At 44.3% G+C, this 15,156-nt stretch overlaps 1 protein-coding gene across 1 annotated transcript in view; it reads right to left on the minus strand.

Moving 5' to 3' along the window:
- Positions 1 to 15,156, minus strand: part of LOC109880766 (syntaxin-binding protein 5-like) — a 309,642-nt gene that overhangs the window by 7,824 nt on the left and 286,662 nt on the right. Inside the window, exon 21 of the mRNA XM_031801429.1 lies at positions 5,493 to 5,729. Within this exon, the coding sequence (XP_031657289.1) occupies positions 5,493 to 5,729 (237 nt within the window). The remainder of the gene's footprint in view (positions 1 to 5,492; positions 5,730 to 15,156) is intronic.

Genomic DNA, 15,156 nt, shown 5'->3' on the forward strand with positions numbered 1-15,156 from the left:
GTTCTGCCCCCACGCCATCAGACTTCTAAACAGTTAGTTCAATAGTTAACCAAATAGTTACCCAGACTATCTGCACCCTTTCTACACTAACTCATCACACACTGCTGCTACTGTTTATTATCTATCCTGTTGCCTAGTCACTTTCATCCTAGTTATATGTACATACCTACCTCAATTACCTCGGTATTGGTACCCAGTGTATAAAGCCAAGGTATTACCTGGTACCCTGTGTATATAGCCATGTTATTACCTGGTACCCTGTGTATAAAGCCAAGGTATTACCTAGTACCCTGTGTATATAGCCATGTTATTACCTGGTACCCTGTGTATATAACCAAGTTATTACATGGTACCCTGTGTGTATAGCCAGGTTATTACCTGGTACCCTGTGTATATAGCCATGTTATTACCTGGTACCCGGTGTATAAAGCCAAGTTATTACCTGGTTGGTACCCAGTGTATAAAGCCAAGGTATTACCTGGTACCCTGTGTATATAGCCATGTTATTACCTGGTACCCTGTGTATAAAGCCAAGGTATTACCTAGTACCCTGTGTATATAGCCATGTTATTACCTGGTACCCTGTGTATATAACCAAGTTATTACATGGTACCCTGTGTGTATAGCCAGGTTATTACCTGGTACCCTGTGTATATAGCCATGTTATTACCTGGTACCCGGTGTATAAAGCCAAGTTATTACCTGGTTGGTACCCAGTGTATAAAGCCAAGTTATTACCTGGTACCCTGTGTATATAACCAAGTTATTACCTGGTACCCTGTGTGTATAGCCAAGTTATTACATGGTACCCTGTGTATTTAACCAAGTTATTACCTGGTACCCTGTGTATATAACCAAGTTATTACCTGGTACCCTGTGTGTATAGCCATGTTATTACCTGGTACCCAGTGGATAAAGCCAAGTTATTACCTGGTACCCTGTGTATATAGCCAAGTTATTACCTGGTACCCAGTGTATATAACCAAGTTATTACCTGGTACCCCGTGTATATAACCAAGTTATTACCTGGTACCCTGTGTGTATAGCCAAGTTATTACCTGGTACCCCGTGTATATAACCAGGCTATTACCTGGTACCCTGTGTATATAGCCATGTTATTACCTGGTACCCTGTGTATATAGCCAGGTTATTACCTGGTACCCTGTGTATATAGCCAGGTTATTACCTAGTACCCTGTGTATATAACCAGGCTATTACCTGGTACCCTGTGTATATAGCCAAGTTATTACCTGGTACCCTGTGTATATAGCCAAGTTATTACCTGGTACCCAGTGTATATAACCAGGCTATTACCTGGTAGCCTGTGTATATAGCCAAGTTATTACCTGGTACCCTGTGTATATAGCCAAGTTATTACCTGGTACACTTTGTATATAACCAGGCTATTACCTGGTACCCTGTGTGTATAGCAGGTTATTACCTGGTACCCTGTGTATATAGCCAAGTTATTACCTGGTACCCTGTGTATATAGCCAAGTTATTACCTGGCACCCTGTGTATATAGCCAAGTCATCGTTACTCATTGTGTATTTATTATAACTTTTCTATTGTTACTCTGGAGTCTGGGGCAGTGGAAACACGTTCTCTGGAGTGATGAATCAAGCTTCACCATCTGGCAGGTCAGACGAATCTGGGTTTCGCGGATACCAAGGAGAACACTACCTGCACCAAAGTGCCAACTGTGAAGTTTGGTGGAGGAGGAATAATGGTCTGGGGCTGTTTTTTATGTTTCGGGCTAGGCCCCTTAGTTCCAGTGAAGGGAAATCTTAACGCTACAGCATATAATGACATTCTAGAGAATTCTGTGCTTGGGGAAGGCCCCTTCCTGTTTCAGCATGACAGTTCCCCTGTGCACAAAGCGAGGTCCATACAGAAATGGTTTTTCGAGATCGGTGTGGGAACACTTGACTGGCCTGACATCACCCCTTCAAAAAAACCTGTGGAATGGATTTGATCGCCGACAGCAGGCCAGGTCTAATCACCGAACATCAGTGCCCGACCTCACTAATGCACTTATGGCAGAATGGAAGCAAGTCCCCGCAGCAATGTTCCAATATCTAGTGGAAAGTCTTCCCAGAAAAGTGGAGGCTGTTATAGCAGCAATGTTCCAACATCTAGTGGAAAGCCTTCCCAGAAGAGTGGAGGCTGTTATAGCAGCAAAGGGGGTGGGGGGGGGGGGCAACTCCATATTAATACCCACGATTTTGGAATGAGATGTTTGACGACCAGGTTTCCATATTCTGTTGGTCATGTACTGGATCTATAACACATTCATGTGATGTTATGCAAAAGCTCCTATTTTCCTAATAGATGCAAAGCAAACAAATACATTGTATTGTCATCATTATGGCTGTTCTCAAATGTGTAATAGATGTCTATATACAACCGTGGCCCAAAAATATTGGCCCCCTATTGGGACTTTCCTTAAAATGATTCCCTATTTGTTCTCAAATAAGTTTTTTTTAAATGTTGTAAAACTTACCACTCGATTGTCAACATTGCAGAACCGAATTTATTTTCGTAAACTTCTGTTTTCAATTTTAATTTAGAAAATAAAGACAAATGGCATTAACAAAATGATTGACGCCCCGGAGCTAGTGCTTGGTTGCACCGGAGCTAGTGCTTGGTTGCACCGGAGCTAGTGCTTGGTTGCACCGGAGCTAGTGCTTGGTTGCACCGGAGCTAGTGCTTGGTTGCACCGGAGCTAGTGCTTGGTTGCACAGCGTTAATTTGGATGTCGTTCTTCATTTAGTCGTCAGTAAACTGATCTGAATTGCCAAAGAGCTTCAATTTTGTTTAATTGGTCCACAGAGGATTTTTCCCCAGGACTTAGGTTTGTTTAGTTGGGTTTTTAGAGAAGTTTAAATCAGGCGTTCTTGTGTCTCCTTCAGCAGTGGGGTCTTCATATGTTTACCAAATGACCAAATGTAGTGTTTGATGCCTCCTGAACATGTGCAAGACATCATGAAATCAGCAGATTATCAAGGTGTTTTGGAGTGCAATGATCAAACCCAGTGTCCAATAACTGGATCTCTGTTAAAGGTTGTGGGTCATCCAGCTGGACAACAACCTCCAACACACATCAGAAGCATCCAGCCGATAGTCCAGATCTGACTCACACCCAAAACCTCCAACACACATCAGCCAATAGTCCAGGTCTGAGTCACATCCGAAACCTCCAGCGAGATCTGAACCCCTCAAACAAAGTATTTGAGCAGTTTTCTGGCGGAAAAAGTGGTCCAAATTGCTAGCAGAAAGGTGCAGCAGGCTCAGTCGGCTACAACAGGTGTTTGTCAGTTATCTTGGCCAAAGTCTGTGCAATCAAGTACTAGCACCAGGGTGCCAATCATTTGGTCCATGCTATTCGTCTTTGTTTTCTCAAAATAAAAACACTAAATTGTCTCCGAAGTTTTGAAAATCCAGTACCAATGTGTGGAGAACAAAAGTATTTTTTAAAATCCAATTTCAATTTATTTTACAATAAAATATTTAAGGAATGATTCAAGAAAAGTGCAAGCCATTATATGTCTTCTGGATCTACAACTATGTGTCTTATGGATCTACAACTATGTGTCTTCTGGATCTACAACTATATGTCTTCTGGATCTACAACTTTACGTCTTCTGGATCTACAACTTTATGTCTTCTGGATCTACAACTATATGTCTTCTGGATCTACAACTTTACGTCTTCTGGATCTACAACTTTATGTCTTCTGGATCTACAACTTTATGTCTTCTGGATCTACAACTTTATGTCTTCTGGATCTACAACTATATGTCTTCTGGATCTACAACTTTATGTCTTCTGGATCTACAACTATGTCTTCTGGATCTACAACTTTATGTCTTCTGGATCTACAACTTTATGTCTTCTGGATCTACAACTTTATGTCTTCTGGATCTACAACTATATGTCTTCTGGATCTACAACTATATGTCTTCTGGATCTACAACTTTATGTCTTCTGGATCTACAATTATATGTCTTCTGGATCTACAACTATATGTCTTCTGGATCTACAACTATATGTCTTCTGGATCTACAATTATATGTCTTCTGGATCTACAACTATATGTCTTCTGGATCTACAACTATATGTCTTCTGGATCTACAATTATATGTCTTCTGGATCTACAACTATATGTCTTCTGGATCTACAACTATATGTCTTCTGGATCTACAACTTTATGTCTTCTGGATCTACAACTTTATGTCTTCTGGATCTACAACTTTATGTCTTCTGGATCTACAACTTTATGTCTTCTGGATCTACAACTATATGTCTTCTGGATCTACAACTATATGTCTTCTGGATCTACAACTTTATGTCTTCTGGATCTACAACTATATGTCTTCTGGATCTACAACTATATGTCTTCTGGATCTGCAGTCAAATTAATTTGTTTCCGTAGTTTTTTTAATATAAGCACCTTTTTATATTCACTTTTGCTTCTGATCTTTCTGTCTAATTGGACTCATTTCAGTTGTTGAAATTGAATGAGACAGTAGGAGGACAGAGAAGAATGAGACAGTAGGAGGACAGAGAAGAATGAGACAGTAGGAGGACAGAGAAGAATGAGACAGTAGGAGGACAGAGAAGAATGAGACAGTAGGAGGACAGAGAAGAATGAGACAGTAGGAGGACAGAGAAGAATGAGACAGTAGGAGGACAGAGAAGAATGAGACAGTAGGAGGACAGAGAAGAATGAGACAGTAGGAGGACAGAGAAGAATGAGACAGTAGGAGGACAGAGAAGAATGAGACAGTAGGAGGACAGAGAAGAATGAGACAGTAGGAGGACAGAGAAGAATGAGAGAAGAGGACAGAGAAGAATGAGAGAGGAGGACAAAGAAGAATGAGAGAGGAGGACAGAGAAGAATGAGAGAGTAGGAGGACAGAGAAGAATGAGAGAGTAGGAGGACAGAGAAGAATGAGACAGTAGGAGGACAAAGAATAATGAGAGAGGAGGACAGAGAAGAATGAGAGAGGAGGACAAAGAAGAATGAGAGAGGAGGACAGAGAAGAATGAGACAGTAGGAGGACAGAGAAGAATGAGACAGTAGGAGGACAGAGAAGAATGAGACAGTAGGAGGACAGAGAAGAATGAGACAGTAGGAGGACAGAAAAGAACGAGACAGTAGGAGGACAGAGAAGAATGAGACAGTAGGAGGACAGAGAAGAATGAGACAGTAGGAGGACAGAGAAGAATGAGACAGTAGGAGGACAGAAAAGAACGAGACAGTAGGAGGACAGAAAAGAACGAGACAGTAAGAGGACAGAAAACAATATGCGCCGGCAAATTCCATTATCACACCCCCATTACCATATGAATGACCTCAGCACCCCATCCTGTGAGTCAGTCAATCATTTCTCCATTACTATCATGTCTAATGTCATTGCTCAGACATCAAAATAAAGTAGGCTAAGGCAGGCCACATCAAGGCCGTTCACCCCAAAGAGCAGGCTCACCGCTGGGCCCCATGGTGACAGGCTCCTCCAGCCTCTCCTTCTCTGTGGGGATGGATATGGGCAGTAGGAGGACCACGCCCAGGCTGGTGCCCACCCACAGGCAGGCGGTGGGCACGGAGTCACCTTTACGACCGTAGGACTCTCCGAAATGCAGCGTGGTCACCACTTCCTTGGTGTCGCGGCCGATACTGGACACACTGGAGCTCCGCGAGAAGCTGAACGAATTCTCTCTGCTTTCTGCTTTACAGGAGACACACAGACACAATGAGACAGAGATAGAGAGAGGAAGAGGGGGAGGGGGAGAGAATGCGAGAGAGAGAGAGCTTAGACAGTAGAGAGACAGAGAGAGGAAGAGGGGGAGAGAATGCGAGAGAGAGAGCTTGGACAGTAGAGAGACAGAGAGAGAGCATAGACAGTAGAGAGACAGAGAGAGGGCGACAACGACCAGTCAAGTGATCATGACAGTGTGAGCTAGAATGGAATCAAAACAAATATTCACACACACACACACAAACACACACACACACGCACATTCTCTCTCTCTCGCAAAAATGATGTCATAGCTGTAGTGCTTAGTTACAGTTGAATCCATGGAGACAGAAGACAAGTCATGTGATCATGTGATTATGGCCCAATGAGAGCAAACACACAGAACCAAACCATGATGTAGTCCCATGTTATGTTCCCTCACACACACACAGGTTCAAGAAAAACCTTCACGTGCATATACACACACACACATACACACACACATCACATCAAACACACCCACACACACACACACACACACAAAACATGTGCACACACACACAAAACATGAGCACTCACATACACACACACACACACACACATCACATCAAACACACACACACATCACATGAAACACACATATTGTGTTGTCCCATTACCTTGTACCCATTCAGATTGTCCATTCCATATTTATAGCTCCTCCCCCAGTAAAGTATTTATCGATTGCTCAACAATGACTCCTGTACTTCTGAATGACCTGACTACGTGATGTTCCTGTACTTCTGAATGACCTGACTACGTGATGTTCCTGTACTTCTGAATGACCTGACTACGTGATGTTCCTGTACTTCTGAATGACCTGACTACGTGATGTTCCTGTACTTCTGAATGACCTGACTACGTGATGTTCCTGTACTTCTGAATGACCTGACTACGTGATGTTCCTGTACTTCTCAATGACCTGACTATGTGATGTTCCTGTACTTCTCAATGACCTGACTACATGATGTTCCTGTACTTCTCAATGACCTGACTACGTGATGTTCCTGTACTTCTCAATGACCTGACTACGTGATGTTCCTGTACTTCTGAATGACCTGACTACGTGATGTTCCTGTACTTCTCAATGACCTGACTACGTGATGTTCCTGTACTTCTGAATGACCTGACTACGTGATGTTCCTGTACTTCTCAATGACCTGACTATGTGATGTTCCTGTACTTCTGAATGACCTGACTACGTGATGTTCCTGTACTTCTGAATGACCTGACTACGTGATGTTCCTGTACTTCTGAATGACCTGACTATGTGATGTTCCTGTACTTCTGAATGACCTGACTACGTGATGTTCCTGTACTTCTGAATGACCTGACTATGTGATGTTCCTGTACTTCTGAATGACCTGACTACGTGATGTTCCTGTACTTCTGAATGACCAGACTTACGTGATGTTCCTGTACTTCTGAATGACCTGACTACGTGATGTTCCTGTACTTCTCAATGACCTGACTACGTGATGTTCCTGTACTTCTGAATGACCTGACTACGTGATGTTCCTGTACTTCTCAATGACCTGACTACGTGATGTTCCTGTGCTTCTCAATGACCTGACTACGTGATGTTCCTGTACTATTCAATGACCTGACTACGTGATGTTCCTGTACTTCTGAATGACCTGACTACGTGATGTTCCTGTACTTCTGAATGACCTGACTACGTGATGTTCCTGTACTTCTGAATGACCTGACTATGTGATGTTCCTGTACTTCTGAATGACCTGACTACGTGATGTTCCTGTACTTCTGAATGACCAGACTTACGTGATGTTCCTGTACTTCTGAATGACCTGACTACGTGATGTTCCTGTACTTCTCAATGACCTGACTACGTGATGTTCCTGTACTTCTGAATGACCTGACTACGTGATGTTCCTGTACTTCTCAATGACCTGACTACGTGATGTTCCTGTGCTTCTCAATGACCTGACTACGTGATGTTCCTGTACTATTCAATGACCTGACTACGTGATGTTCCTGTACTTCTGAATGACCTGACTACGTGATGTTCCTGTACTTCTGAATGACCTGACTACGTGATGTTCCTGTACTTCTCAATGACCTGACTACGTGATGTTCCTGTACTTCTCAATGACCTGACTACGTGATGTTCCTGTACTTCTCAATGACCTGACTACGTGATGTTCCTGTACTTCTCAATGACCTGACTACGTGATGTTCCTGTACTTCTCAACGACCTGACTACGTGATGTCTGCTGCCTGAGCTTTGTGATCCAGACGCTGCAGACTTCACAACGTAACAACAGCGAGCGACGTCCGCGTCGCCCAAACGGTTCATTGTAAACATTTTCATTCAAACAAGATTGGAAACGTCTCTAGGCATACCGAAGACGCTGTCTTCACAAACACTAGAAAAAAAAGAAAGAAAAAAAAAGAAAAATTCAAATATCAGCCAAAATATAATCTTTATACCAGTCTTGTGATGTTTCACAACGTATTGGATTATCAGGTAAACAAACAACAACCAGCCAGCCAGCCAGCCAGCCAGGCCAGACACCCAGCCACCAGACAGGCCAGACAACCAGCCACCAGACAGGCCAGACACCCAGCCACCAGCCAGGCCAGACACCCAGCCACCAGACAGGCCAGACACCCAGCAATATCAGAGAAAACCAGAAAGGAAGAGAGAAACTATAACTCAGCAAGGAGAGCAGTGGTAGAATAAACCCAAAGCCAGGAAGAGATGCTGTAACTGGTTTTCTCACAGGAAAACAACACGGTTGTCTAACCCACATTCTTCTATTAAGATAGAAGAATATTATCTGTTGTTGTTGCCTTTTAAATGACCTGACTACGTTATCCCCTGAGAAAGATAGACACCAAGCCCCCCGAGATAGACACACCCCCGACATAGACACACCCCCCGAGATAGAGACACCCCCCCTAAGATAGACACCCCCCCTGAGACATCCCCGTGAGATAGACACCCCCCCTGAGATAGACACACCCGTGAGATAGACACAAACCCCTAAGATAGACACACCCCCTGAGATAGACCCCCCCCCAAGATAGACACCCCCTCTGAGATATCCCCCCACCCCTAAGATAGACACCCCCCCTAAGATACACCCATGAGATAGACACAAACCCCCTAAGATAGACACACACCCCAGAGATAGACACCCCCCCTTCCCTAAGATATACACACACCCCCTGAGATCGACACACCCCCCTGAGATCGACATGCCCCCCCCCCAAGATAGACACACACACCCTGAGATAGACACCCCCCCTGAGATAGACACACCCCCTGAGATAGACCACCCCCTCTGAGATAGACCACCCCCCCTGAGATAGACACACCCCCTGAGATAGACACACCCCCTGAGATAGACACACCCCCTGAGATAGACACACACACCCCCGAGATAGACACACACACCCCCTGAGATAGACACACCCCCTCTAAGAGACATCTCATTTCTGCTGTGTGTGTCTGTGCTGTGGCCAGAGAGGCATCTCATTTCTTCTGTGTTGTGTCTGGGCTGTGGCCAGAGAGGCATCTCATTTCTTCTGTGTTGTGTCTGGGCTGTGGCCAGAGAGGCATCTCATTTCTGCTGTGTGTGTCTGGGCTGTGGCCAGAGTGGCATCTCATTTCTGCTGTGTTGTGTCTGGGCTGTGGCCAGAGTGGCATCTCATTTCTGCTCTGTGTTACCGGCTTGTGTTTGTGCATGACAGAGCCTGTGGGGTGTTAGCTAATGAAAGTCACTCACAGTGGCACTCTGACAGGACACTGGTACCCCCAAGGAGTCCAAGAAGGGATTTATTAGGAAGAAGGAGGGGAGGAGGAGAGGAAGGGAAAGAGGGAGGGAGGGGAGGAGGAGAGAGGAAGAGATGGAGGGAGGGAGGGCAATGCTTCAGCGATTCAGACATATACAGACATTACAGTGGAGAGACGAGGACAGACATTATAGCAAAGAGACGAGTAGTTTTATAGAATAACTAGGCTAAGCACTAGGAAGGAGATTCATATAATAACTAGGCTAAGCACTAGGAAGTAGTTTCGTATAATAACTAGGCTAAGCACTAGGAAGGAGATTCATATAATAACTAGGCTAAGCACTAGGAAGTAGTTTCGTATAATAACTAGGCTAAGCACTAGGAAGGAGATTCATATAATAACTAGGCTAAGCACTAGGAAGTAGATTCATATAATAACTAGAATAAGCACTAGGAAGTAGATTCATATAATAACTAGAATAAGCACTAGGAAGGAGATTCATATAATAACTAGGCTAAGCACTAGGAAGTAGATTCATATAATAACTAGAATAAGCACTAGGAAGTAGTTTCATATAATAACCGCAGGGTTGAACACAGCAGAACCGCAGGGCAGAACACAGCAGAACCGCAGGGCGGTACACATCAGAACCGCATGGCAGAACACAGCAGAACCGCAGGGCAGAACACAGCAGAACCGCAGGGCGGTACACATCAGAACCGCATGGCAGAACACAGCAGAACCGCAGGGCGGTACACATCAGAACCGCAGGGCAGAACACAGCAGAACCGCAGGGCGGTACACATCAGAACCGCAGGGCGGTACACAGCAGAACCGCGGGGCAGAACACAGCAGAACCGCAGGGCAGAACACAGCAGAACCGCAGGGCAGAACACAGCAGAACCGCAGGGCAGAACCGCAGGGCGGTACACAGCAGAACCGCAGGGCAGAACCGCAGGGCGGTACACAGCAGAACCGCAGGGCAGAACACAGCAGAACCGCAGGGCGGTACACAGCAGAACCGTGGGGCGGTACACTGTACTGCATGGTTGTAGTGGGTTTACTAACGTGTTAGTTCTTGTAGCTGTGTTGACTATGACGTGACAACTATGTAGGCTGTGTGTAGCGGTTAGCGGTCATGATATGAAGGTTTGGCTTGGTAAGGTTTTTTTCCCGTCTGGTGACAGATAGCTAATGTGTTGTGCACTGAAGTCCACAAGCAAAGGGAAATGGTGAGAGGAGGAGAGCGCGTAGATAGTTGTGAGAAGGAATTCTATACACAACGAGCAAAGGGAAATGGTGAGAGGAGGAGAGTGCGTAGATAGTTGTGATAAGGAATTCTATACACAACGAGCAAAGTAATCATGCTGTTTTTATGTGGCTGCTCTGAAAGTGAGCTGTGTTTGATCGGGGGTGTTTTCATTTGTTTTAATGTATTGATTTATTTATTTGATTTAACTAGGCAAGTCAGTTAAGAACACATTCTTATTTACAATGACGGCCAACCATTCTGCCAATTCTGTTGAAAAACGTTTCTTAAAAGGAACCAAATGGAACGAAATGGGGATAAACATACCTGAATTTGTCCAATAGAAACTCTCGTTTGCAGACCAAATATTACACCCTAGATCAGCTAGATGCAGGCAAGAGTGTGCAAGATGGTATTGAATGTGTCGGTGTCTGTCACCTTGACTACTAAACATTCTCTCAACTTCTGCACCTGCGTTATAAACTTTCATTCATAGGCTAGGTTGTAGTATGATGAGTATGATGTAGTAGCATAAACCTATCGGAGTTACATTGAACTGGGTGAATGGAATATGAATGACAGTCATCCAATAGGCTGTAATAGAAATAAGGCCATGCTCCTAAAAAAAAGTATTCCTCCCTCATCTTAAACGTCACCAACCGCCACGGCCGTGTGTGTGTGTAAACCTTTAGTGTTCCGTCCTTAGTGTTCCGTCCTTAGTGTTCCGTCCTTAGTGTTCCGTCCTTAGTGATCCGTCCTTAGTGTTCCGTCCTTAGTGTTCCGTCCTTAGTGTTCCGTCCTTAGTGTTCCGTCCTTAGTGTTCCGTCCTTAGTGTTCCGTCCTTAGTGTTCCGTCCTTAGTGTTCCGTCCTTAGTGTTCCGTCCTTAGTGTTCCGTCCTTAGTGATCCGTCCTTAGTGTTCCGTCCTTAGTGATCAGTCCTTAGTGTTCCGTCCTTAGTGATCAGTCCTTAGTGTTCCGTCCTTAGTGTTCCGTCCTCAGTGATCCGTCCTTAGTGATCAATCCTTAGTGTTCCATCCTTAGTGATCAGTCCTTAGTGTTCCGTCCTTAGTGTTCCGTCCTCAGTGATCCGTCCTCAGTGATCCGTCCTTAGTGTTCCGTCCTTAGTGATCCGTCCTTAGTGTTCCGTCCTTAGTGTTCCGTCCTTAGTGTTCCGTCTCTCTCATTCCATTTCTATCCAAAATAAACTAACCTGGTCTTGGAGAATTTTGTATTATTCTGTACGTAAATCCGAGACACTCAATTTAGTATGATATGTTATGTTTGGTATGGTTAAATAAGACAGATGGTTACTGAAATGGTTGGTCAGGGTGGATGGGTAGCGGTATAACGTGTATGTCTAGCAACACGACATTTCCAAGTTTGAATCTCATTATGGACAACTTAAGCATTTTAGCCACTTGTCAACTACTTACTGCTTTTTAGCTACGTTGCAGCACCTTAGCATGTTAGCTAACCTTAACCCATAACCCTAACCTCTAGCCTGGCTAAATTTAGCGAGCTAGCTAGCTAACGTTAGCCACCTAGCCACCTCACCTCCTATCAAGAATAAGTTCTACACCTGTTATATTCGGTGCATGTGACAAATACAATTTGATTTGAATTCCTAACATATTGTATGTTTGGCAAATTCCTAACATATTGTATGTTTGGCAAATTCCTAACATATAATGCAAATTGTAACTCGTAATATATCATACGAAATGAGTGATGGACATCAACAAATGATTAACACACACCATACGAAACGTAACATATCATACTAAATGGAGTGTCTCGGATTACCATGCACAATAATACATGACTTCTCTGAGAAGAGGTTGAATAAAACACCCACTGTCTCTCCATGGGAGCAGGTGCTACTTTTGACAAGTTACCATTTTTGACTCTCCGGGTCAGCCATTGGCTAATCAAAGACATCTCAGCGTGAGCAACTGAACACCCTGCCGGCAGCGGTCTGTGGCTGGTCCATGGTCACAGTGCTTCTTGGGTCACAACTACCTCTGCCTGCCTTCCAACCCTCCATCCCTGCCACCTGCCTGATCGTCTGTGTGATCTGACACTCAAGCCGGTTGATAGAGCCCTCTGACTCTGACTCGCAGGTGGATAACTGTGATATGTCCTCTTCCTCTCTGTCCTATGGAGAGATTAGCTCATCTCTGCCGACTGGACGGACTGCTAGTTGCTGTCAGTCTGCTAATCCGATGGGTGGGGGGGGGAACCAGAGCGGAGGACGGGCCAGGCAATGGAAGAGTTAGTGTGACCTGGATAAGAGGAGCTTTGGCCAGGTCTCTCTCTCTCTGTTTCACTGACAGGATCAGATCAACACAGTGTGAACGATGGAGATGGTTGAACATCTTACTCCCAACCCAACTTTGCTGTTTTGTTTTTTGTGTTCTTTGCATACTTTACTTTTTTTGTACAGAAAGCTCACAGCATCACCCATGACTACCAAGAGTACCTTCGAACTACGAATCGACAGATGCTAACCTTCGACCTCGATAATGGCTCCTACTTAATCTCAGACTCGGTTGTGCCCTTGTTTACACTGGACTCTACTCCATTTATTCGAGCTACCCCAAGTGGTGCAAGGGAAGACGTGGGAGATACACGAGATACTAACCTCGACTTCGACCTCGATAATGGCTCCTACTTAATCTCAGACTCAGTTGTGCCCTTGTTTACACTGGACTCCATTTATTCGACACGGGAGGAAGGGCTGTGGAGACCTTGTTACATGCTGACCAGACCCGGAAGGAGGAGCGATGACTAGAAAGGAATTTGGCTAATCGTTTTATCTGTAGATTAATTGTCGGAGTAGAGGAGTAAAAGTATCCACTTCACTTCACATACATGGTTAAAGGCTTTAAAAGAAAGAAAACACCTCTACCAGGTCAGATATAGAGTTGAAATGTATTCCAGCGGATGTAGCGGATGTATTCCTTTTGTATACATCACAGAAGAATAAGGGATTTTGGTGGGTTTTTGAAATAATGTTACTGACAAATATGAATAACATTCCACCCATGAGGCCGCTAGGTCATTTGACTTCACTCTGGAGATGCTAATACACCACAACACTCGGACCATTTTTACTCTGCCCACAGAAATGCAGACAAGGACCTCCGTCGTCCTCTCTTTGGCAAATCAGACCATGACTCCATTTTCCATTCTCCAGCTTCCTGTTTAAAAATCAAATCAAATTGTATTGGTCACATACACATGGTTAGCAGATGTTAATGCGAGTGTAGCGAAATGCTTGTGCTTCTAATTCCGACAGTGTAGTAATATATAACAAGTAATCTAACAATTTCAAAACAACTACCTTATACACACAAGTGTAAAGGAATGAATAAGAATATGTACATATAAATATATGGATGAGCGATGGCCGAACGACATAGGCAAGATGCAGTAGATGGTATAGTGTACAGTATATACATATGAGACGAGTAATGTAGGGTATATAAACATTATATAATGTGCCATTGTTTAAAGTGACTAGTGATACATTTATTGCATCTCATTTTTAGAGATTTGAGTCAGTATGTTGGCAGCAGCCACTCAATGTTAGTGATGGCTGTTTAACAGTGATGACCTTGAGATAGAAGCTGTTTTTCAGTCTCTCTGTCCCTGCTTTGATGCACCTGGACTGACCTCACCTTCTGGATGATAGCGGGCTGAACACAGTGGCTCGGGTGGTTGTTGTCCTTGATGATATTTTTGGCCTTCCTGTGACATCGGGTGGTGTAGGTGTCCTGGAGGGCAGGTAGTTGCCCCCGGTGATGCGTTGTGCAGACCTCTACCATCTGGTAAGCCTTACGGTTGTGGGCGGAGCAGTTGCCGTACCAGGCGGTGATACATCCTCGATTGTGCATCTGTAAAAGTTTGTGAATGTTTTTGGTGACAAGCCAAATTTCTTCAGCCTCCTGAGGTTGAAGAGGCGCTGTTGTGCCTTCTTCACCATGCTGTCTGTGTGGGTGGACCATTTCAGCTTGTCTGTGAAATGTACACCAAGGAACTTAAAACTTTCCACCCTCTCCACTACTGTCCCGTCGATGTGAATAGGGTAGCTTACAATCAAAAACTCAAACAAGAAGTACCAGTAACATGCTCAGTACGGTGAAGAGGACGCTAAGCTACAAGACCGCTTTGCTAGCGCAGATTGGAATACGTTCTGAGATTCATCCAATAACATTAATGGTGTTTACGACATCAGTCACAGGCTTCATCAATAAGTGCATCGATGACGTCAGTGACCCAAACCTCCCAGACGAGCTGAATGCCTTCTATTCTTGCTTCGAGGGAAAACAACACTGATACAGGCCCCCCGCTGTCCTGGATGACC

The sequence above is a fragment of the Oncorhynchus kisutch genome, linkage group LG2 (genome assembly GCF_002021735.2).
Source record: "Oncorhynchus kisutch isolate 150728-3 linkage group LG2, Okis_V2, whole genome shotgun sequence".
NCBI lineage: Eukaryota > Metazoa > Chordata > Actinopteri > Salmoniformes > Salmonidae > Oncorhynchus > Oncorhynchus kisutch.